This window comes from Trachinotus anak, unplaced genomic scaffold (genome assembly GCF_046630095.1).
Source record: "Trachinotus anak isolate AG129_WGS33_773 ecotype Australia unplaced genomic scaffold, CSIRO_AGI_Tana_v1 ptg000009l, whole genome shotgun sequence".
Taxonomy (NCBI): Eukaryota; Metazoa; Chordata; class Actinopteri; order Carangiformes; family Carangidae; genus Trachinotus; species Trachinotus anak.
In genome coordinates, this window is record NW_027273860.1 from 9433577 (window position 1) to 9458102 (window position 24526).

The window sequence follows — 24526 nt, forward strand, 5'->3', positions numbered from 1 at the left end:
GTCCTCTGATTGGATACCACCACGTACACTGCTCTGTGGTTGGATGTTCATGAGTTAACTGTAAACCGTATTTCACCCTGCTTCCTCATTACAGTAATATATTAGCGACACCTCTGGTGGTTTATTTTATTACATGCAAGAGTTGTACAATCACGACACACACTGGAGAACCACAGCACACACTATGACTCTACATATGCTTTTCAATGAATGAAATTCAAAACTGAAAATGTAATACATTTATTTAGATGAAATAATATTTAGAACATTTATTAAATATTTATTATGATAAATTCACTCTTTATGAAGCTGTTTTAAACAGACTACCAAAAATACAATATCAAATGCAAAGACATCGTGGTGACAGAAAGTGAGAGAGAAAGGCAGGTGTCAGCAGTCAGTAAAAATGAATGTGGAAGTGTCACAAGCACAATATTTCTTCCTCTTTAGGCTTCAATCTCATCTAGAAGTTGACTCATAAGAGGAAGTGGCCAGTGGAAAAAAAAAAGAAGCTTTTACAGAGCATATAGTACGTTGCCCTAAATACGAACACATCCTCCTCACCATTATCACTCACATAAATATAGAATAATGACAGGCACAACCTATGTTATTTTAACAACATAATAATGGCTGTGTGCTTTTTGAAAAATGCACCTTGAGTTTAATAACCATAATGTACAGAAAACAGTGTTGTCTTCAAAAGAAGCACAAAAAGCAGCATAGCAATATACACCCTATATACACAGGAAATCCCAGGTGGGTTCATATGCTAGCAGGATGAGGATCGAAAGCAACAGCTCATACTTGAACCTGTAACGTTTGACCACTGTCCAACATAATCTATATGATGGAATAACAAGGCACTTTTAAACACAATTAACTGCCTGGTCCGTGATCACGGCAGTGAAAGAGCTTTGGCCAGCCGCACCCAGAACCAGGCCTGTGTGCAAGGCCTGGTGTAGTCACATACGGTGAGGAAGCGCAAGATGCTGGGGAACGGCTTTGTCATCGACTTGTACACCACAGGGATAAGCCGTTTATTTCGGGCTCCTGTAATGGCAAAAGGAAGAAAAGTTAATTATGCATATGTCAGAAAAGACCAACGTCAAGCTGTTTAACATAACAAAAATGTAACTTACCAGGACAGAGGCTGAGAGCAAACTTGGTCTGAAAGTCACAGGCATCGCTGTCAAGGTATTCATCAGAAATCACCACCACCATCCTCTTGCACCTGCGCAGATGGTCACATATGTTGTAGTCATTACAAAATATGAGACCCAGCAAAACAGGGAGATTTTCAGCAACAATGCTGTGAGCCATCTCACAGGAAACATCAACAGACTTCTTTCTCTCACGTGACTTTCTATATCTAAATTCAAAATGAAACTGTTATTAGTCATGTTTAGCTTTCCACAATATCTGATACTCTCATGTCTTTTCTCTGAACTTTCCATTTCTATTCTTTGTCCACCCAGATTATTAATAGAGCAGATAGTAGAATAGAATTTGCTGAAGTTAATAAACAGTGGGCCCGGTGTACATCCTGTGCTTAAATACATTCTCCATGACTAAGCATACAGCAGTCTGTGGTGCATCAGAATTACAAATACAAAGGACATGTCTTTAAGAAGCAGACTCTGCCCCACGTGCCAGTGTCTTTTTAGTCAATCTTTCAAGTTCAAATTAAAGTAAGAAGCCACATCAACAGAATAGACCTGGAAGTGGTTAGCATGTGTTGATATCCCACCTCTTCTCAATGAGTTCACTAGTGATGGTCCATACACAGGAGCCTGGGAGGACATCTCTGTCAAACACACATAATTTCAGCTTGTACTCTGTCTGTTCCAGTTGCCGGATCATCTCATGGACAAAGTGGAAGTCACTCTGGCAGTAGCAGATGAAGGCATCAAACAGCTCAGGAGTACCTGAAACGAGTTCAGATTCCTTTAGGGTCAGTATTGTGGAACAGCTTGCAACCAAATACAACATTTACAGAAGACACCTTAAAAAAAGGAACTGAATTATATTCCACAGAAGTAAAACATAAGCATTATACGGAAGCTACAAGACTGTGCAGACAAGCGGTGCAGATGTATGATTAGAGTTTCAGATAGCTTGTCCGATTAGGAGGCAGATGCAGCTTTTCCTGTATTAAACCTTACCACAGAAAATATTGCTGCAATCACTATATCAAGTTTGACTTCACAAGTACACTGGCTATTATGACAAAGTCACAAGTTAATCATTTTTATATTACTAGAGTTGCTAATTTTATTTCAATTAAGGTTACATTTCTGGAGAGAATCACAGGTAGCATGGAAATCCTTAGAGAACGGCAAAAGCTATTTCACGTAATCTGAAAAAGTAATTCTAATTATTCCTTTTTTCACCAGTTTCATCTGACATGGATTTGTGCATACTTATAAATCACCTGTGCACACACTCACAAGTCACTATCAAGTCAAGAACAAATGTGCAGCAACTTTTACTTTAAAAAGAAATCAAAAAATAAAGTTGATACGAATACTGACCTTCGGGGTCATCCTCCAGCGTGATACCATTCCTTTCAAGGGTGCGGGGGACACAGCTGTCCACCTCAGGAACCTGAAGTGGGGGATCAGCCTTCTTCTTCTGACTCTCATGAAACCTCTTGACATCCTCATCTGGCACAAAAGAGATGAAGCAGCATAGGTTATGTGCAAAGACCACATAAACACACACAAATACAGTTTGCACAGTGTACGTTGGGGGAGATATTGTAGAAAGTGGATTGAATTATTTAAAATGTCCTTTGAACACAAAACTGTTACATCAGCTTGACTGAAAATATATTTTCACCTGAGTAAAACATTAACTACATTCACTAAATTACTTCACTTACGTAAAGTACGTAAATATTTCGTAATGCATTCTGAATCACGTGTGTAAATACTTTTTGCAATAAGGGAATTCAGGCGTTTCAATCATTTCCTGTAAGAACCGAACATGCCATTGAAATAATAATAATAATAATAATAATAATAATATTAATAATAATAATAAATAGATTTACAGAATAACTTCAACGCACCTATCAGAGGTTGAAGATCCTCCACAATGTCATTTCTCTCCACCTTCATCAGGATTGACAACAACTTTCCCACCGTCGCACCTGTGGACCGAGCCTGCCAGTCGTCCAGAACCATCGTGGTGGGGTTTTTCGACGCTTCGTAGTTCTTTATCTCCAGGTAACTGAAGTCCATGGCCTCTGCCACGGCCATCCAGTCCGCGGCCACTGCGTTTCTGGGATTTAGGTAAAGTCCCAACTTTTTCCTCACAGTCACATTCAGAGCGGCGAGAGGAATCGTCCCAAAGTCAACATCTGTCTCAGCACAAGCCATGTTAGAGACTTTTCTGGAAACCCCAGGAGGAAGGCGGGCGTTTAGTTAAAACACTAAAGAGTAAACATAGTGACAGCAGAGCGGTACGTCGGCCCCGGGTTCCGCTGCCTCCCCAACTACAGTACAAGGAAGTGATGTCAAACAGGTCTTTGAGTCGGGCCGCGTCACATGGGGGGGAGGAGAAGTACTTTTCACCTACTGACACCACTGCAGAGATGTTTTCTGTCTTTTATAGGACTACAGCTGTTAATTTCCCGACACTGTCGCTTTGGCGACCGGAAACCACCACAGAGATCCTTCTCGTCGATTAATAAGATGGCTTGCAGCAGTGGGCTCTCAGTGAAATTCACAGTTAAAGTAGATGTTTTTTGAAATCTCATATAATATAAAACTGAAATCAGTATTTGAAGTTCCCTTCTGATGCTGAAAGGGTGTCATTTATTACACTGCATAGCAAAATCACATATAAAAAAAAACAAACTCTCCTGTTAAGTGTTTTATTTTGTGATTGTCACAAAGAAGCAAACCTTACAAATTGCTACAAAGTAGCAACAAGTGTGTGTCCAAACAGGCATAAGTAAATTGCAAGAAAATAATCTGCACAAAAACATAAGCAAAAAGATTACTGTAACTCCTCTGCATCAAAAAAAAAAAAACCCCACAGTGTGGCTTTCCATGATGCTGCAACACGACAGGAAACACAGCAGATAGTCTACGAGAGGTGCTTCACAAAACCCATTTTTCTAGAGAACTGGTGGCAAAAATGTAGATCGGTCGAGCTGGACGAAAATCCAAGTGGGAACATGCATTTCCTAAAATCCTCATGACAACTTCCCCCAATCAGGACAACAGTGTGCAAAACAGATTTCACAGCATACAGTCCAGGTTTGCATCACTGGAACTTCCATCCTCTGAGCATCATCCACGTGTTTTGCTTTATGGCAGAGAGCAGGTTTTTGCCTCTGGAGAAATACAAATCTGTGCCTTTATCCTGATGCGGTTTGGGAGTGTGAGCTGAGCCTTTCTTTCCTCTTCCTCTTTTTTTTTTTTTACCACCCTGGAAAAAAAGAGACAAAAAACAGTGAGACAAAATCCGATGCATATATAAATAAAAAAGTATTAGCGGCAAAATTTACTCAGAGTATCAAAAGTACAAAAAGTAGGGCTTATGTGAGTGATAGGTCATTGAATATGACATTATTAGATTGTTAATACTTATGCTTCATTGTATACATAGCTTTTTTACTGTTGTAAGTAGTTGAGCTGAAGCCAGTTTTAACTACTTTATACAGTTAGTCTAATGGCTTCAAAATCTGGGGCTCGACCGTCTTTAGAGGTTCAAGATAATAATTGGGGTAAGAAAGGTGAATAAAACAGATTTTTACGAGACAAGTCTGTATTCACTTTTTCAGATTTTTTTTTTCCCCCAATCTTTGCTTTTTTGTGTTTGTGAAATATTGGGTAATTTCACTTTTTGGAAGCTCAAACAATTATATAAATGAAACCATTTGGGAAGTTGAGAGATGAACCGCCTCTTTGGTGGAACTTCTATCAACTCGTTCAAATTAGAAACTAAACAAGGGGCCCCAACCACACACTGCTTTGTTGTACGTAAGCCAAAGATGTGGGGAACCACTGCTTACATATTTCACTATACATTGTATTTCATGAGTGATACACATGTTTAACTGAAAAATGACAAGTAATTGTATCTGTCAAATAAATATATAGTGGGGTAAAAGTGCAATGTGTCTCTCTGAATTGTAGTAGAGTTGAAATATGAAGTAACATAAAAGGGAAATACTAAAGTTAAGTACAAGTACCTCAAAAATTGTACATAAAGTACTTGAGTAAATGACTTACTTTTATTCCACCACTATTGTTTGCAGGCATAAAGGTTAAAAAAAAGATCTAGTTTAGCAGCAGCACGCAATCATACTATCCACTTCCCCTTTTCTCAAAACACCCACCGATTTCTTGTTGACGTGTCTACTCCGTTCAGGCGCAATGACAATGGGGGTGGGGTAGGTCTCACCAAGGGACACATTAGCATGTGACAGTGCAGCAGTGCTGAGAGTCCACGGTGTGTGCACGTCAGCTCCCCTGATCCTCTGCAACTCTGGAACCCACTGCCGGACGTAGTCACCCTGAAGCAGACACATGGTTATTAATTTATCAGTGACTGAAATTTCCATATCAAAACTTTGTTCACATTTGTGCTGATTTCATCACCATCAGTGACGAAGTGTGACTCAAACACTTTGTGTTGTAATTTAAACAGTGCCAAGCTTGAGAAAAATGTTAAAGTGAAATGAACCAAACAATTCAGCTTGTTCTCAACCTTACATTATTGTCATAGTCGAGGCCTTGTTTGATCATGTTAAACTTCCTGTTTTCTCTGGGGTCATTTCCTATACCAGCGCTGTATAGCCAGTTGCCATAGTTGCTGCAGACATCATGGTCAATCTTTGGAGGAACATTTAAAATGATTAGGCCTATTTCACAACATAACAATAATTAAATCATATATTACATGATTAGTTATGTCTTAAAAATACAGCATTACTTTTCAAAACTTCCAAACTGACTTAAACCCTGGACTACACTACTTACCAGAAAGTATTCAAGCTGCTTAGCTCTCACCCTCCAGTCCAGGCCCAGGTCCTTTGTGAAGGAGCTAGCAACATTGAGCTGTTGCTATAAAAGTGCAACAAATAAAAAGTACAAATGCCTTCAAGTTGTATTTAATGAGAATACTCCAGTAAATGAATATAGTTATTTTTCAACACTGCTGATTATCTCTGACCAGAATGACTTGACATATTCTGGATTTGGAAGTACTTGGTTGCTGCAGCTATTTGTGCTGCTTTTTAGGTTACAATGCCACACTCCTATTTAAGAGAAACAAACACTGGTCAAATTGTGCTGAATAGTTCACAACACGCGTTTCTGAAGTGATGCAATTAAGGCCAACAGAAGCTGAAATATAGGATTTTTTGGGATGTGTAGGTAAGACACAAATCATTGTGTTCACTCAGAGGCACTTCCCTCTATCTGTATACTATTTCAAAAAAGAAAACAAAAATAAAGCTCACACAAATAGACCTACTCACCTTTGTGGGCATAATCCAGGATGACACCATTCTTCTCAGGGGTGCGAGGGAGGCAGCTGTCCACCTCAGGAACCTGAAGAGGGGGTTCAGCCTTCTTCTCCAGACTCTCGCAATGCCTCCTGGCATCCTCATCTGGTGCAAAAGACATGATGTATACTATATGTGTACATATGCAAACATCACATAAACAAACAAATACAGATGTGTGTGCATACTGTAAGTTGGTAGAATTATCTGAAAAATATTTTGAATACAATTTTGTTGAAAAAGATGAATTGAAAAAAATTTGACAGTTTGGGCCAGACGGTCAGTACGCAAATTAGCCAAGGGCGTGATGGCACTGCTCATGGGCGCACGTAATTTCAAAACAAGACAATGATTATCTTGTCTCTCATCCAAGGTTTAGTTAAAACTCTGGATTAATGCAAGATGGACAGCAATGCATCGACAATTGACTATTAATTGAATATTGAGCCTAAAATGTTGATTAGCAAGGTATAATGGGAAATATGGTAGCACATCACACAGTAAAAAATAACCATCAAGTATTCTGCCTAACCAAAGTGGATGGCTGGATGGAGCGAACTGTTTTTAAGTGGCCCCTTAGCAGAATTTTGCCAAGGGCCCCCAGGCAGGTCAGGACTAGCTCTGATTTGAGCAAATATTTCCTAATACATCATGAATTACCTGTGTAAATATTTTTTGCAATAAGGGAATTCAGGCATTTGACTCATTTCCTGAACAGTAAGGGAACATGCAGTGTAAACAGGCTCAATCTAAATATACACTTTTCCTGATAAAATGAGTGTTTCAAGAAAAAAGAACAGGAAAAGATTGCTAGAGTAATGCACCTATCAAAGGATGAAGATCCTCCACAATGTCATTTCTCTCCACCTTCATCAGGATTGACAACAACTTTCCCACAGTTGCATCTTGGACCGAGCCTGCCAGTCGTCCAGAACTCTTGTGGTGGGGTTTTTCTATGCTTCATAGTTCTTTATCTCCAGGTAACTGAAGTCCATGGCCTCTGCCACGGCCATGCAGTCCGTGGCCACTGCGTTTCTGGGATTTAGGTAAAGTCCCAACTTTTTCCTCACAGTCACATTCAGAGTGGTGACAGGAATCGTCTCCAAGTCAACATCTGAATCAGCACAAGCCATGATATAGAGTTTTCAAAGACCTCAGTGGAACAACGGACATTTAGTTAAAATACAAAAAAGGTACACGAAGTAACGACAGACTGGGTGATTTGAAGCACCAAGTTGCCTCAGGGGTCCACAGCCGACCAAACTACAGAACAAGGAAGTGATGTCAGATGATCTTTGCAATGGACGGTGGCACACAGGGGAGGAGATGTACTTTTTACCCTCCGCAACCACTGCCCAAGAGGTGCACTTCCACAAGACTACAGCTGTTAATTTACTGGCACAACACTGAAATTGAGATTTGAAGTTTCAGTCTAATGCTGAAAAGGTGTAATTTACTTTGATGCATAACAAAAATCACACAAGAAAAACTGTCCTGCTCAGCATTTTATTTTGTAACTGCCACAAATAGGCAAACCATGAAAATCAATACAAAGTAACAACATGTTTGTATCCAAACAGGCATAAGAAAATTGCAAGAAAATAATCTGCACAATAAATTGAACAGATCATTGTAACTGATCCATGTATCAAAACAAATGCACAGTATGCTTTTCCCTGTTGCTGCAGCATGACAAGAAAAGCAAACAAACTATTAAAGGACTGATAGCACACATGTAGATCAGTCAGGTTCAAGTATTAAAGTGTGAGATGGAACATGCATTTCCTCAAATCCTCATAACAACTTCCCTCAATCAGCAAAACAGTGTGCTACACAGCATCAGTCCAGGTTTGCATCACTGAAACTTCCATCCTCTGAGCATCATCCACATCTTAAGTGTTTGCTTTAAAGCAGATCACAGATTTTTGCCCCTGGAGAAATAGAAATCTATGCCTCTGTCCCGATGCTGTTTGGGAGTGTGAGATGGGCCTTTCTTTCCTCTGGGTAAAGGCCCTGCGCCACTCTGAAAGACAGGGAAAACATTTGCACTTATTGTGAAGGTTTAAAAGAAGACAGTGAGACAAAAAAATGGGATGAGACACATGTTACGGAGCCTAGATTAAGTTGGCTACATACTCCATGCACCCACATATTGACAATGGAGAGGACAGATTTTAAAAGGTCTGAAACATACAGGAGAATGTTTTCTTCAAGTAAGGATAATTTGTGCACAAGGCCCCCATGCTCTATACCCAGAGAGTCCTCAGATTGCCTAAGAGCAATGGCTAGAGGTTTGATGGCAATAGCGAAGAATAGAGGGGATGGACTGCAGCCCTGGTCAAGAGAGAAATCCTCAGATTGCTGTCCATTAATAACTGAGGAGTTATAGCCAAGAGATGAAAGAATTTAGTTTACTTGTTGTTGTGCTAAACAAGTATTGCCATTTAACTCAGGTGAACACTTAGCGTCAAGCAATATATCCATTTCAGGTGAGCGTGATGAGAGGAATAAACACAATTGGAAAGCCTATTTAACCTATTAAAGATGAAGCCTGTTTTTCTGTCTGTTCTTATCGGTGACTTGGAGCTTGGCAGGAAAGAAGATCCTATACCTGAATCCAGTGTTTCTCAACTATGACTTGACTGTGCAGTGTGACTGTTTTCATGGACCTCGAAGCTAAAGTCAGGGTAGATGTATATTTCAGATCGCAGAAAGAAAAAGACCAAGCTTCCCTAGCTAGCTTTTGGATATGCTCCTTGGTCTGGTTGTGATGGATCCATGCGATGGATCCATCACAACTGGCATGGAGGGTTATCCTGTTTCTTACGTGGGATGGCAACCCTATGGGCCATGTTCACAGCTCCAGGAGCAGGTAAGACCTCTGTACGAAATGTTTCTTCCAATAATATCTTTTTGAAAGTGTTTGGTTGAAAGCCGTCAACTTCTTCCAGATAAGCCGGCTATACAGAAGTCGTTGCACCGTAATCTATTTTCAAGATCGTCCATCTTAAGCTTAAGGGACTAATTTTCCTTAGACAGATCAATGCCGGTGGATTTGAGGGTTGCCAGTCTGGTCTCCAAGTCGTTGAGTGACGTTTCCATGTGTTTATTTGTCTGGTTGTGCTGATCGGTAGTTGCTTGGTCAGTAGAGTGGGACAGATTTGATAAATATGCAGTCCTCCATTGACTCAAGGATTATATCCATGTCCACCAGGCTTAGTGTTGCCAGTAGCATGCTGTTTGCTTTGGCTAGCATTCGTTCTGTCAAATTGACTATTTTCAGAGCACTGCTTGTCGATAGGTTGGCTTTGCTTTTTAGTAGGTTTTCCCGAATGTACTTACCTTTTGCAAAGGTTTGCACAACTTAACTGTAGTAGTAAAGCATGTATGATTCTAATTTGGATGGGAGTTCAACAGAGCTCTCCCAGTATACAGCTGGGTTTGATAAAACCAGAAATGTTTTAGGTTAAACTTTAACTGAAAACTTTGTCAAATAAATCTAATGGGGTAAAAAGTACAATGTATCTCTCTGAACTGTAGTGGAGTAGAAGTAAAGTGAAATACTCAAGTTAAGTACAAGTTTCCCAAAATTTTACTAAAAATACAGTAAGTACTTGAGTAAATGACTTACTTTTATTCCACCACTATTGTTTGCAGGCATAAAGGTTAAAAAAAGATCTAATATAGCAGCAGCACATAATCATACTATCCACTTCCCCTTTTCTCAAAACACCCACCGATTTCTTGTTGACGTGTCTACTCCATTCAGGCGCAATGACGATGGGGGTGGGGTAGGTTTCACCAAGGGACACATTAGCATGTGACAGTGCAGCAGTGCTGAGAGTCCACGGTGTGTGCACGTCAGCTCCCCTGATCCCCTGCAACTCTGGAACCCACTGCCGGACGTAGTCACCCTGAAGCAGACACATGGTTATTAATTTATCAGTGACTGAAATTTCCATATCAAAACTTTGTTCACATTTGTACTGATTTCATCACCATCAGTGACGAAGTGTGACTCAAACACTTTGTGTTGTAATTTAAACAGTGCCAAGCTTGAGAAAAATGTTAAAGTGAAATGAACCAAACAATTGAGCTTGTTCTCAACCTTACATTATTGTCATAGTCGAGGCCTTGTTTGATCATGTTAAACTTCCTGTTCTCTCTGGGGTCATTTCCTATACCAGCGCTGTATAGCCAGTTGCCATAGTTGCTGCAGACATCATGGTCAATCTTTGGAGGAAAATTTAAAATGATTAGGCCTAAAATAAAATGACTTAAGTATTTCACAACGTAACACAACATAAATACAATATCATTTTTCAAAACTTCCAAACTGACTTAAACCCTGGACTACACTACTTACCAGAAGGTATTCAAACAACTCTGCTCCCATCCTCCAGTCCAGGCCCAGGTCCTTTGTGAGGAAGCTAGCAACATTTTGCCGCCCCCTGTTGGACATGAAACCTGTCATTGCCAGCTCTCTCATGTTGGCGTCCACGAAGGGCACTCCTGTTCTTCCCTCTGCAATAATGAAATATATTTAAATATTCAGCTGTTTAAACATACAGTATACTGTTCATACACTTCTTAAAGCCAATGATTGCTATTTAATGAAGAATATCTTATAAACAATGATGGGGAAAAATATGGTACAAACCTTTCCATGCATTAAAAAGCTTCATGTCCTTTTTCCATGGCACAGATTTCTCCTGAAGTCCTGAGGTGAAATGACCTTGATATCAGCTTTACATTCACTTAAAGTGCATAAAGAAAATAAGCTGAAAACTTGAGCTTATGTTACCTTTGACCTGAAATAGTCTGTTTCCATACTTGGCACCCACAAACTTGAAGTAATCCCTCCACAAAAGTTCAAAAATCACCCTGTAAGACAGCACTGAAGATGTCAGACAGTGAAGACAAATTTTTATTATTTGTGATTCAGTAGTGGTCTATGATAGAATTTCATTTTCACTTAAAACTGGTCACTTTTCCAAAGTACACATACATATACACATTAAAGCTTTATATCATCGGTTACAGAGGCAGCACCAGAACTACTGGTGAGCATTTGTACATATCTTATCAGCATGGCCCTATTATAGTGTCTACTGTATTTAATTCATCTAAATATTCTGGTCCTTCCTTACTCCAAACTCACCAGTATGTGCTCTGATTGGCTGTCCGCTCCCTCTCGTACTGCTTAATCTGATGATAAATATACCTGGGTGAAATGCAGCCGATCGCCAGCCTGCAGAATGCCAGCACAGCACCATTAGAGATATGCTTATAAGACTGACTTACACACAACATTATACTCTAGTAAGCATTCAGCAGTAGAGGAAATAAAACAATAAAACTCACCAAGGTGCAAATTTAGTGGAATAGTCTACACCAATCAAGCCATTACGAGTCTCCTTGTAAGTTGCAACTGCATCCTACAAAACAGACATTCATTATACTTATCACACCTTCATCACCATAGGAGTTTTTCTTTTTTTTACTGTTTTATAAACAGCAATTAGTGTCATTTGTAATGAATGTTGTACTCACAGTGTCCCAGAAATAGTGTTTGAGTCTGGCCAGAGCCTGACTTTCACCACCACTACAGGGGAAGGCTGAGCGAGGATCAGTCAAAGGCTCTATAGGCATAAAACAGAAAAGCACTTCAGCATCAAGCTGCTTCATTCATTTTAAACACTCTCTGATGTACACTAAGACACAGAATCATAAAAGCTTAATCATATACATGGAAATCGAGCCATTCTGCTCGTTGGCACTTAATGAGGAAATCTATGTTCAGCAGTTTTCCTGTTAAATCCTGAAAATTGTTGCAGTATCGATTTACTTCATAGAGAGGCTCCATAAATGGGGCAATTTCTGCTTCCTTATTGCCAGCAGCATGTTAAAACATTTACAGAAAAGTCAATTTGGTAAGCACATTAAATGAATGTGTAGGATTTTTTCTGTAATTTCCTTGTACATGAAGACACAAAAGGAGAGTCCAAGAGATACTTTAAGAATCCAACCATTTATATTGAGCATAATAAGACATTGGGATGTTCACCTGTCTGCTGCAGGTCTTGTGCTGTGGGAATGGCTCCTTCCTCCAGCCCTGGAGGAAGAGGCTGTAACTGCTCGGGTGTTGGAAAGGCAGGCCTCACCCTGCTCTGGGTTTCCACTGCCTTCCTGAACTGAGTGTACACATCAGGCAGGCTGACAAACCAGGGGGAAATGTTACAAGACATTCCCAGCACTTAACACTTCTTAAACTATACGCAAATAAAAAAAAGTAACATTTCCTCTCTACTTTTATTTTCAAGCAAATGCCGGGGGGGAAAAAAAGGATGTTGGGCAGAAACTAGATGTTTTGTCTTCAGCAATCAATGTCCACTCTCACCTAGATATGTGATGAAATGGAAGATCATCTCTGTGGTACAGTGTACACCCCCAGCAGGTGTGAACTTTGACCTTCATCTGTGCACAGACATCCTTCAGCTTTTTCTCTACATTCAGCTCTTCTGAAGTCACCTGGGACATGAATGAACACATGACGGACGAACAATGTCAAAATGACCAGACAGTGCAATAAAGTTGTGGTAATTAATGCTTTAAAAAAAAAAAAAAAAAAAAAAAAAAAGAGAGAGAAACTGCTTAAAACTACCTCTTCCTGGAAAGCCACAGTGCTGACAGTGCCAAGTTGCTTGATGAGCTCGGCGACAACATCCTCTGGCTTACCCCGTCTCACCACCAGGTTGCTGTCATACAAGCGCACACACAAAAATAAAGACACAGACACACATACAGTCCCAGTTCACACCATGCCAGGCAAGCTGCATCCTGGGTAGAGCTATTCCTCTCACCCCCCAACTGACCGGAAAAAATGATGGGAACAGTGTGTGCAGCAGCCATGTTAATGTAAACATAACCCCCTATAAGCCCAGGTGTGTCCTGACCCTGTTATATCTGTATCAATGAAATCCTAGAAAACAGAGAAGGTCTGCACTGAGCATATGTGTAACAGTAACATAGCACATAAGTTCATGGTCATTTTTAAAGTGTTTAAACGGATTATTGAGCTTCGGTGCTAATAACAAGGGCAGAGCTGAACTGTGGAGAAATTCTGCAATATTAAATAAAGCAGGAGAAGACACGTAAATTGAGGTCATATACAGGGAGATCTGTCAGTGAATGACCTGAGTTTAATTACCTGCCCTTGTTGAGCAGTGTGTTTCTGAGGTCTCTGATACTCTCCTGTAAGAAACGCAGGCGGAAAGGCCCAGTCTTCGGTAGGTTGTAGTTGTACGTTCCCACATAATGTCTGGGGTCGAAGCAGTACAGTGGGACAATGTACTCTGCATTTCTTTGAGCCCAATGGAAAAGCTGCATATACAGATTGAACATGGCGTGGTTAGAGTGACAGCAATAAAAATAAATTGAAATAATATATATATTATTTCAATTTATTTATATATTATACAAATAAATTATATATAGAACATTTGATTCAATGTAAGCTGCTGTAAACATAAAGTAAGGAAATACATTTTTCTTGGATACAAATTTGTTTGGAAAAATCCTTCTCTTATTTTGAAAACTGATTCCAGGAATCGTACACGTTATGTATAATACAGTGTAGCTCACCGAAAGGCCTGCAGCTTCTTTTTTTATCTTAAAAAGTCAGGCATGCATTTACAATGTGAGAATAAAAGGCAGACCAGCAAGAATAATCATGACATATGATTTTTGGACGAATGGAAATGTGGTGTCCATTTAATTTTGAAAATGAGGCTTTTATTCTCATAGTTTTGAACCGGATGTGTCGTTGTTGTTGTAGCTGGTGAAATAAAATTGATTCTGGCAGCAAATAACTACATCAAAATGTTCTCCTGATGATGTTAACACATTAAATGCAAATCGTTGGACCCGCACCAGCAGTCGGTGCGGCCACTTTTACGTTAATTAGCTTCCCTGATGTTAAATAACATCCGACCTCGCAACTATGTGGACGCGTAGCATTTCATTCCCTTACCTCGTTGTCGTGGAGGCGCAAGTCGTTTCTCAGTAAACATATGATTGTTCTGGAGGCAGACATGCTCTTCGTCCTCGAGAAAACAGCAGTAGTTGCTCCTGAGACACAAAGAAGGAGTCGCTTCGTTTCAGAGGGCTGCGTGTCGTCCCTGCGCCCGGCTCTCCCGCGGACTGGCTGCCTCACGTTTCCAGACACGACCTTACACAACGTCAGGTTTTGTAAGGTGGTTTTCTAACAGCTGCCTCCAGCTGCCAAGTTCCTGTTGTTGGCCAATCTCTCATAGAAGAACTGATTGTTTTCTTTTGTGAGGAATAAAGAAAAATAGCTTTAAAACTTTTTCAATAAATGATAAAATTAGGCCTTATTAAAACAACTGAATGTTGTTTATTATAATCAGTATTTTACATAGAACAGAGGATGTAATGCAAATTAACTCAGTGTTTAAATGGATATTTACTCTGTATATTTAGAATGGAAATATCAGTTAAGAATGAATAAAACTGCACAACAAAGACAGTCATTTTCATGAACATGTTACAAGATAACAGAATAAAATCACTCAGGAAATAGTTTTAGACATTTGATTTATTAAGTTAAATGTACAAAAGATCAATGACTTGATACATTTCATGTTTCAAGGCTTTGTCATTAAGACAAAACGGACTGTCCCAATCAAAAGCCTCTCAGCCTTTTCATACTGCCCACCAGCTCTCAAAGAGACAATCATACATCCTCCTGTCTAAATCACAGTACAATCTACTGTATAACGTAGCTATTTCATCAAATAGATTTGTATATAATGTAAAAGAAATTTCATACAAAAGTGCAGAACAATATGTATTTACAGTATAATCTTTTTTTTTTTTTTCATATAAAAGAACCTCAGCAAGTCTTGTGTGTGTTCTCTACTGAACAGCTGCTCACTTTATTAAGAAGCTTCCTGCTTTGGCAGTGAACATTTGTGTTTACAAGCAGATTCAGATAAGGCACTGACAAAGGTCTAAAAAGATTTGATCATTCGTTAGGTGCCACTGAATTACAGCTAGCCACTAACTATCCCACATCAATCCCCCCCGAAGTTTCATCTCATCTCCACTATCAAGAATACAGCATTTAGCCCTGTCTTTCCAACTTGACCCTTTTTGACAACTTATATTATGCTTTATCTCACATGACATGACACATAGCAAGCTGTGCTGTCAAGTGGTCATTGAGTGACCGATTCTTATAGTGTGAAAAGCAAAGTAAAGGCATGGGGTGACTGGATTCATATTGAAGAAACAACAAAAAATGTAAATGAGACGCTTCCTTCATGCTAATTTCATGATCTTTTTATAGCAACATAATGTGATGTCAATGCATCTGATTTGGTCTGTGCAGTCTACTGTGCACGAAGCTGCCATAACATAGACAAGGCTACAGGGCTCTGAGGTGACAAAACAATCCAACATGTCTAATACTGTACATTATTAGCCTAATATTCATGAAAGCTTCTGTCTCTGCAACTTTTCTTTGGCCTTTCTGAATGGAACAAGGCTCGCTGCATGGGATGCTGGAATGGATGTCACAGACTCCAACAGTAGTGTTGGTATTGCTTAACAGACATTGCACACTAATGCAAACGTTTGGTTTTTTTCTTCTTCTTTACATTTGAACAAACTACACAATGTTCTTTATGAAATCATATAAAAAATTGCAATGCAAATAGAAAAATATCTCCTCAGTTGATTATCCTGCATGTTGGAAATGTTTCAATGCATGATATCAAAAGTGCAATGTTGACAGTCCTTCTACATGGGGTTGTGAGTGCTATGAAAATAGGGTAATGCAACCCTCTAAGATGTTAAAAAAGACATTCTTACTTACAAATTCTTATTGTAAGGCGTTGACGAAAATACATTAACATTTTTTCTAGGTGACAATAGAAAACTCATCTGCTAAGATGACTTTGTATGTGGCATATAAAAATATTTTACCATCTCAATTTCACTCACAGCTAACGTAGACTGATGAGTAACTTACAGTATTATCAGATTTGATCAATCACCAGTCAGTCACGATTACATAGTGCCTGGCCAGTCCTAGACACTGTTCTGCGGCAGTAGATGAGTGTAAAGACCCGGAAAACTTAAGACATCACTTCTCTCTCTAACGTGGGTCACTTGTCCTGCTCTTGTTATGAGACAGCAGTCTGTGCTTGTGAGACTGCTAAGTGCTTTCTTGTCAGTCCCGTCCTGAGGGAACTCGCTGCGATGCCTTGTAGGACTCTGGAGATCTGACAGCAGTCAACCTGGCCTCTCAGTGAATAATCTGGGTTGAGCTAGTTGGTGAGAAATGCAGGGGTCCTGACAAGGCAGACACTGGTGATAGATGACAGGGCAGGAAGTTGGAGTGGTGCTGAGTCCTGGAGCCTGGTGACGCAGGGGGCCCTGGGGACGGGGAGGGCCGGAGAGGAGGGGACGCACCGGGGCCATGGAGGCCTCGCAGGCAGGGGAGGGGAGGGGGGTCCATTAGGCTTCAGAAGCTGCCCTGGACGAATGGGTGGCTGAGCAGAACGTCTGCAGTCGGCCGCCATTTCTCCTCCACAAACACCTGCCGCAGGAAGTCCCTGCATGCGTCCGATACACCCTCTGGAAGCATGGGCTTTGTAGGCTGGGTGGCAATCTTAAAAATGGCTGCCATGGCCTCATACTCTGCCCAAGGAGGTTTCTGGGTCAGCATTTCCACAACAGTGCAGGCAACACTCCTAAACAGACAAAAAACATCCAGAAGAGTTGATTGATTGTCAGAACATCTAATATAATTATACTGGCATCAAGTATCAGTCTACATGTCTTTTTGATGTATTGTTATTTTATATGTATTTATATTATGGCACATTTATTGTACATACAAATATTGCACTTCAATAAATCCAATAACTCAAACTTGATCCTCAAATATCAGAGTTAACCTTTAACACCTGCCTACATTACAAAATTAATTTTTGTAATGTAGGCATTAATTTTAAGATTTAACATTTTACTAACTTTATTTTTGTTAAAATGACCACAATGACTGAAACAAAAAAAGATGAATTCTTCAAAACATTCAATACAAGTTATACTCAAGTAGCTTTTCATAGCCATAGCAGTCTGTACATAGTGCTATCACCCCATAGGTGGAACAGTGAACATAATAGGCTTCACAAATTAAGTATTTATTAGTCAATATTTCTGTTTTTTCTAATACAAATTGAATGTTATATGCTATTACTATTGCATTTGATTACAATATATCTAACACAACCGCATGTTGATTTATTCAGCTCTGCCTTGTATTAATATGTTTAAAGGTATGTGCTCACATACATTCCTCCAACAGTGTTCCCTCTGAATTTATTGCTTTACCACCCAGCTACAGCGATAGTTTTACTGTTTTACTACTGTGTATTTTTGTTCTGCAACAGTCTAATACCCCCTTTGGGCCTCATTACAGTTCCATCTGATCTTATCCTTACCATACATCAGCTTTCCGGCCGTATCCCTCCCCATTGATGACTTCTGGACTCATCCAGTAGGGGGTGCCAGTGACAGACTTGATTCCTGTACCAGACATGCAGATGGTCTGGATACGTTTGCTGGCTCCAAAGTCTCCCAGCTTCACATTCCCTGAGGAGTCTCTCAGGATGTTAGCACCTGGTGGAACGAAACAAAATGAGCTCAGAATTATTCAAGAGTCTCCCAAGGACTGTCAATATCCTTTAAGGGATACTTTGACAGTTTGGAGGTTCCATTAATGTAGTTGGCCGTTTCAGCGCCTGTGCCTGCACTTCAACTGACAGAACAACCTGAGGGGGAAGGTAGACTTTTCCTATGGCTTGACAAGTATGGGATGATGGAACACTTGCAGGCGTATATTTTAAAAAATGCCCAAGTAGACCGTTTAGCAAACTTCATATAAAAACTCTGACTCAACTCTACAAACACTGAAGTTTATCTTTCTCTCACTTTTCTCACATTGGGAAATGCCTCACTGATTTACACAAATCAGAAAATAAAATACTGAATAAACTGTCTGTTCCATAAGGATCGAACCCCAACACCCTTCTGCCTCCTGCCTTAGTAATTTTCCAACATGTAGCTGTGTCTATCCCATTTCCTTCAGACGCTCCACTTGTTTGATCAGTGACTAATGTACACCACTCAACACTCACCCTCCACACCCACTGAAGGGCACAGGGGTGACAAGAGGAGATTGAGACAACTAAAGCTGTAACCCTTTACTCTTTACTTCTCACTTCATCAATCTGTTTCCATTGCCTGTACATTTGTTGTGAGGATGTGAGGCTTTCCAATAAATCATGTTAACTACATTTAAGGTTTTGTTTGGCTCTCTGGAACATTACATTTACAGAAACTTTATAGTCTAATGTCATGGCAGTGATGCCAAGTTTCATCCAAAAACCGCAAGTGCTGACAACTTTTTTTACTGCATACAGAAGAGCTCTTGTGTGGTGAGATGAGCACGCAACATATATTACACATGAAGAGCATTTATAAGTGAAAGATCCCACCCACATACATTCTCAGAGAGCCCAGCTATGTCCTGTGAGACCTACTATATTTTTTCCCCACCAGACGGTATATTTCCCTCTTCTTGGCTGTGGCTGAACGAGGCAGTGACTCCCAAAGCTGTGGGCAGCCAGACTAAAGCCTTTCCATCCGGTGTTGAACATTTTTAGACTGGACAATTTCACCAGCATGAAGCCTAATATATCTCAAAGGGGAGTTCAAAATAGCACATTTTTCCAGGCTCATTCTGCAGACGATGAATAACCAAATGAGGGAATGTCAAAGAGAATAAAATGAATGAGTCTGTAGTTTCCTCAGCAGCAGTTGTTGCAATATGAAGATGTCTCATTTGCTGTTTACACATTGTGTCTCAAGCACGGTGTTCACTGGTTACAAATCTAATTAACAACCCATCCTGACCTTCGCAAGCTATATCTTTCTGTTACCTTTGATGTCTCTGTGTACAATCATGTTGCTGTGCAGGTAGGAGACTCCTTGGAGGATCTGTCTGGTGTATCTCCTTGTCACCTTCTCTGTCAGTGCCCCATAGGCTTTAAGCTGGTCCTTTATTGAGCCCTGGAGAGACAGCAACACAGAGAGAAAAACAGAAAGCCAGTGAGAGAGTGAGTGGAACTCAGAAAGCTTGAGAAATGCATTTGCGATCTTTATACTGGCTGTATTTTTAGGCAATATTACTGTCACAGCTGTAGTGAATAAAAAAGATAGAAGATCTGCTTTGGAGTGTTGTGCATGATGGAGGCAAAACGGTTCAGTGCCTGATATGATTTTGAGGAAAATGTGGTTGTTCCAGCTGAAGAGGATTTATTTTGTTTTTGCTTTTCTCTTTTTTGTAAAAGCAGATTCCTCGCCAAGTTTTAAGTACAAAAACTAAGTATATAAACATACAATGTGCAGAAAAAACTCTGCTGATTTTGAATCCAAACACCTCCAATCTCCTGCATTTCCTTTCATTTCCTGTTTTCATTTACTCATGAGGAAATTGCACGAGCAAAGACCTGATCCAGTAACACCTGTGACGCACTTTTGGCCTCGCACAGTGAAAACAAAACTTGACTCGCTTCAGTTTCAGCTGTCAACAAGACACCTCAACAGCTCTCCGGCTCTCGGCAGGATCCCCCCACCCACCCTCTCCCCAACTTCCACCCCCTCCCCAACTTCCACCCCCTCGAGCCACTCAAGTGTTATCGGTCAGCCACAGCGGTGCAGCCGTACTGAGCAGTCACACACAAACTTGGCTTTGTCACCTCCCCACTTGCCTCTGCCAGATTTCCAGTGAAACATAAACATCCCAAACAATGTGTGACTAAGACGCTCAATGCCACTCAGAAAAAAAATAGCCTAGGAAATATTAAAAACAGGCTCAGGGACAGGGTCCGCAGGCGACAGCAGCTCATTAAGACGCTCATTTAGTGAGAAAATGATCTCATAAACTGAGCTGCTCTGCTGACATCAACCACTGAGGACATGTTTGTTGACAGCTGGTGACATTTCAAAATTGGTTTTTAGCAGATGTGGCTTGTATGGGTTTGATTTGATGTTTGTTTTAAAATGTCTGTGTACCTATTGCCACGGCCAAAACAACTTAAACTATGGCATTCACAGACATTATTTATTATTCTAGCTCAATCAACTTTCATGATGAAAATGTGACTTTGATAAATTCAAATTACATGCCCTGCAGAGTACGTACCCCTGGCATAAACTCAACGAAAATAGTGAGTTTTTTCTGTTCGAGGTCCCGAAGACAACCATAGTACTGAACAATCCTCTCGTGACGTAAATTCTTCAGCAGCTGAATCTCACACTCCAGAGCATTCACCTCCTACAGAGAGAGAAAGGATTTGAATTGAGAAAATCAGAAAGCAGCTATAATATTGAAACAGAAAATCACTGTCTTTTGCCCTAAAATACACACACTTATTGCAAACAGATGTGAGATGTTCTCTCTCACCTTGCTGGTATCTTGACAGTCAGGATCAAAGGGCACCTGCTTGGCGGCCAGCTCACGTCCCGTGTCAGCGTCATAGCAGAGGTAGACCTCCCCGAACGCCCCACGCCCCAGGAGCTTTCCTTGTCGCCAGTTGACTGGCGCCCGTGGTGCTGCAGAAACAAAATACCAGATGATGAAAACCCACCAGTAATTCATTTTGTTGCTAAGCTCCCAGAGGCAGACAGATCTACTGTGATATACTGATTTGAGCAAACATTAACTCTAAAGCATGCATCCACCACAAGACCTGACTGCAACTCGCACAGTAACTTCACCAGGACCAGACGTCAAATCCACCGCAGGGTTGTTAAATGATTCCCACCGCAGACCCTCTCAGAGGGAGAAACCCCAGATATGAGTCAAAACCACCGCAGCCGACACAACGTTGTCAAAACCTAGAAAGATCATCTCAATGACTCTCATCCTCACAGGCCCAGACTCTCAGGCTTTGTTTTGGTATTAACAGGCGTCTTTGTGGCCGGGTTAGACGATTTGGTCGTGTGTGGGTGAGAAGGATACCGGAGGCTGACACGTCAACCACAGACTGCTGAGGCGTCATTGAGCTTTCATTTCATGACAAAGACAGTTTCTGGGCAAACAGCAACCGTGTGCTGAATGAGGACAGATGTGATTAGTGAGTCTGTGACATTGCTCATTCTGAGTGATAAGAGGGGAATTCTACCTGCTGCGACGTACACTATTACTGTAGCTACAATATTTCCCCTCCCTGTTACCACCTACCACTGTAGAACTAAAACATGTTTGACAACCATAGAGTGTTTATTTGAAAAGAGATTATCCTTGTTTTGTCTCTTTCCATAATGGCGTAACACATTTAAAACTCAAGACATTACAATGTGTTTGACTATGTCCTGCGTAAGCAGTTTATTCAAAGAACACTATCACCCTCACATACTCACGCTATTATGTATCATCGATTTGCCTTGTTCCTTGGTTTTGTATTTTGTATTGCACCCACGTGAGTTTGATGCCAACATCATTTGCCTTTCAGTCCCTTACTCTGAGATGTATTTGTTGTCAAAGCCTGCACATGTTCATGCCTCACATAAAGACGTACAGAATCATGCGATAAATACAAAGGACATACAATAGCCGTATATACCCTTCTATATTATGAGGTTTATAGCATTAAAGTAAAAGGTACTGAGGTTTGATACTTGGCCCTGCTCTTGATAAGCAGACAAAAACAAGTCTGTACTTTGTGTGTACATTTGTGGGATAAAAATGAGGGTTTAATTTTTCTGATTATCCACAGGAACCAGACAAATACAACACCAATCAACAACAAAGGCCCAGAAACAGAGTTTATTTAACAGTGTGTGTGTGTTTTTGGGTGAAATTTTCCTTCCCACTCCTTAGTGTCTCTATTTCAAAGTGTTTAAGATTTTAATGGAACAACTCACACTTGGCTGTACCACGCTGGCAGCTTTTGTCAGTGGTGCGGCCCAGCGAGCGCAGGTCGCTGTACTGCAGCGTACTGTCTCCATTATAACTGCGTGTGCGACTAGAGGGAACCAGCTGAAACAGGTTCTCCTGCGGCATGAAGCTCCGGGGAAGAGTCCTACGACCTGAAAACACATACATGTATAAAAAAGAGACATATTAATGACCCTACATGTGCTGCCCTGCATCTTTTGTTTTTACTGTGAATGATTTTTACACTGTTTTCACACAGTAACTTTACAGGTGTTGTGCATAAAGTGAGCTCTCGGCCAAGACTTAGGGCCAGCTAGAGCAGAGTGCCTCTTGCCACTCCGTCCCACTTCCCCTCAGACAGGAAGCAGGGCGCTGTGTTTTTATACAAGTTCGGGTTCACCACAGGGAAACGTAAATCATTGCTAGCCAAGGTTAGCCTCTGAGTAAGCAATTACTAGCAGCTGCCTGGAACAGCAAGCCAGCACTTCATGTACCAAATCTATACTGGCCGCAAAAAGAAAAAATGCCAAAGCAGATTATAATATCTAAAATATTTCATCTGGAAGTAGAATGAAGTGGCATGTGAGGAAAGAAAGAGTCCCTATATCTGAAGTTTAATGTCTGAGGACATGGGAGCATCTGGTAGAGGTGTGTGTCTGTGTTGTCCTCTTGAACCATAGTAACATACTGTATCTGTTTCATCTGTGTAATAATATTGTTGTTGTTTCTTACGGTCTCCATAATCCTTGCTGCGATTGGGCAACTGGAACTGGCGAGGGAAAGTCCCTCCTTTCCCATGGCGACCTGAAGAGGGAGCAGTGAGGCAGAGCTGTTAGTTAGGGAATAATTAAAGCCTCAGCAACTCACATCACAACTGAATTTTCAATGTATAGAGACAACACTCCTCAGTTAGCAGCTGTGTGTTTTTTCACTTTTATGCAGTTCTGATTGCTTTGAGCTAGTGAGACACAGGTGCACAAACATATTGACACGTGCCAAGGCTAGCAGAAGTTCACATTTCAACTTCTGACAGACACTACATTGCTTTTGCTCATCTCGGCATGTCAAATCAAAGGCGAGTTCAAAACCAGCAGAATGGAAGGCAGCTTTTCACGCACTGAACAGAGCTGTTGTATCGCCTCACTGCAGCCAAGAGAGAAACTGAAAACAGCTCATGTACGCTAGGTTAGCCTTAGCTCTGAACCCAGTGGAGCAGTAACTAAAGGCAGGTGGGGAGCACTGCTGACGCAGGCAAGCACTGACACTCACTCTCACACATACACACTAAATGGAGAGCGGCGGAGCCACTTGCAATTGAAAACAGCTGTTCTGTCAGATGACTGCCTCCCCTTTTTGTGGCCGTGTCCCATGGAGACGGGAGTTATTTTTTGTGTTTGGCAGCACGGGATGGAGAGGAAAAATCTACTCACAGGGAATGGTAAACAAATACTGTAGCCCTCAGCAGGAAGGGCCACACAGCTTTACATCAGGGAGGGGAGTATGTGCAGGCACGTGCATGCATGCATGCCCAAGTGAGTCCTCAAGCACTGCTGGTGCAGCTATATGAAGCTACCATACTCCCAGTGTGTGTACACAATGTGCTGCTCTCCCTTTCTAATTTACAGCATGGGGGTGGTGCAAGAGAGGAAGAAATGACCAGATTTGGAGAGCTGCTCCACTGTTCACAAGGATTAGCGTGGCGTTATCTGTCATCCTGCTCTATTTGATCTGGGTTCTGAGGGAAAAGGGACAGACAGGGACCCAAGGGACAAGGAATAGACAGGCAGAGGGGCATCAAGAGGCGAGGGGACGGAGCAAGGAAGTGATCATGAAAAGACAGGAAAAACAGAAATGTATTAGGAACAGGAAGCAGACGAAGAGAGGAGAGGGGAGATGGGATGGGAGACACAAAAGGGGAAAGAAGATGGAGAAAACTACACAGTGGAGAGTGTGGAAGATAAAGCAGAAGA

At 40.9% G+C, this 24526-nt stretch overlaps 4 protein-coding genes across 5 annotated transcripts in view; all 4 read right to left on the bottom strand.

Moving 5' to 3' along the window:
* Positions 1-101: 101 nt before the first annotated feature.
* myd88 (MYD88 innate immune signal transduction adaptor) lies at positions 102-3520 on the bottom strand. Its single transcript, XM_071485121.1, has 5 exons — positions 3074-3520; positions 2535-2666; positions 1751-1928; positions 1143-1234; positions 102-1053 (listed from the first exon to the last, which is right to left on the bottom strand). Exons 1-5 carry the CDS (start codon positions 3381-3383, stop codon positions 899-901), a joined length of 867 nt encoding a protein of 288 aa, XP_071341222.1. The 5' UTR covers positions 3384-3520; the 3' UTR covers positions 102-898.
* A 188-nt stretch (positions 3521-3708) lies between these two features.
* On the bottom strand, positions 3709-7880 carry LOC139625278 (cryptochrome DASH-like). 2 transcript variants are annotated; one of them, XM_071485123.1, is made up of 6 exons: positions 7348-7880; positions 6497-6628; positions 5997-6074; positions 5730-5849; positions 5354-5530; positions 3709-4440 (listed from the first exon to the last, which is right to left on the bottom strand). In XM_071485123.1, exons 2-6 carry the CDS (start codon positions 6626-6628, stop codon positions 4276-4278), a joined length of 672 nt encoding a protein of 223 aa, XP_071341224.1. In that variant the 5' UTR covers positions 7348-7880; the 3' UTR covers positions 3709-4275. The 2 variants fall into 2 exon arrangements, with proteins under 2 accessions (XP_071341224.1, XP_071341223.1); XM_071485122.1 differs by having other exon boundaries at positions 5997-6080.
* A 135-nt stretch (positions 7881-8015) lies between these two features.
* On the bottom strand, positions 8016-14781 carry LOC139625276 (cryptochrome DASH-like). Its single transcript, XM_071485120.1, has 14 exons — positions 14556-14781; positions 13734-13906; positions 13188-13281; positions 12924-13054; positions 12591-12739; positions 12077-12165; positions 11888-11961; positions 11685-11774; positions 11328-11407; positions 11184-11243; positions 10890-11047; positions 10637-10756; positions 10261-10437; positions 8016-8546 (listed from the first exon to the last, which is right to left on the bottom strand). Exons 1-14 carry the CDS (start codon positions 14616-14618, stop codon positions 8439-8441), a joined length of 1566 nt encoding a protein of 521 aa, XP_071341221.1. The 5' UTR covers positions 14619-14781; the 3' UTR covers positions 8016-8438.
* A 341-nt stretch (positions 14782-15122) lies between these two features.
* map3k22 (mitogen-activated protein kinase kinase kinase 22) overlaps positions 15123-24526 on the bottom strand; it is a 37821-nt gene continuing 28417 nt past the window's right edge. The window contains exons 12-18 of the mRNA XM_071485118.1: positions 23289-23360; positions 22544-22708; positions 21081-21229; positions 20820-20951; positions 19555-19684; positions 18055-18232; positions 15123-17301 (exon numbers count right to left, since the gene is read on the bottom strand). Of these exons, the coding sequence (XP_071341219.1) occupies positions 17073-17301; positions 18055-18232; positions 19555-19684; positions 20820-20951; positions 21081-21229; positions 22544-22708; positions 23289-23360 (1055 nt within the window). The 3' untranslated portion in view covers positions 15123-17072. The remainder of the gene's footprint in view (positions 17302-18054; positions 18233-19554; positions 19685-20819; positions 20952-21080; positions 21230-22543; positions 22709-23288; positions 23361-24526) is intronic.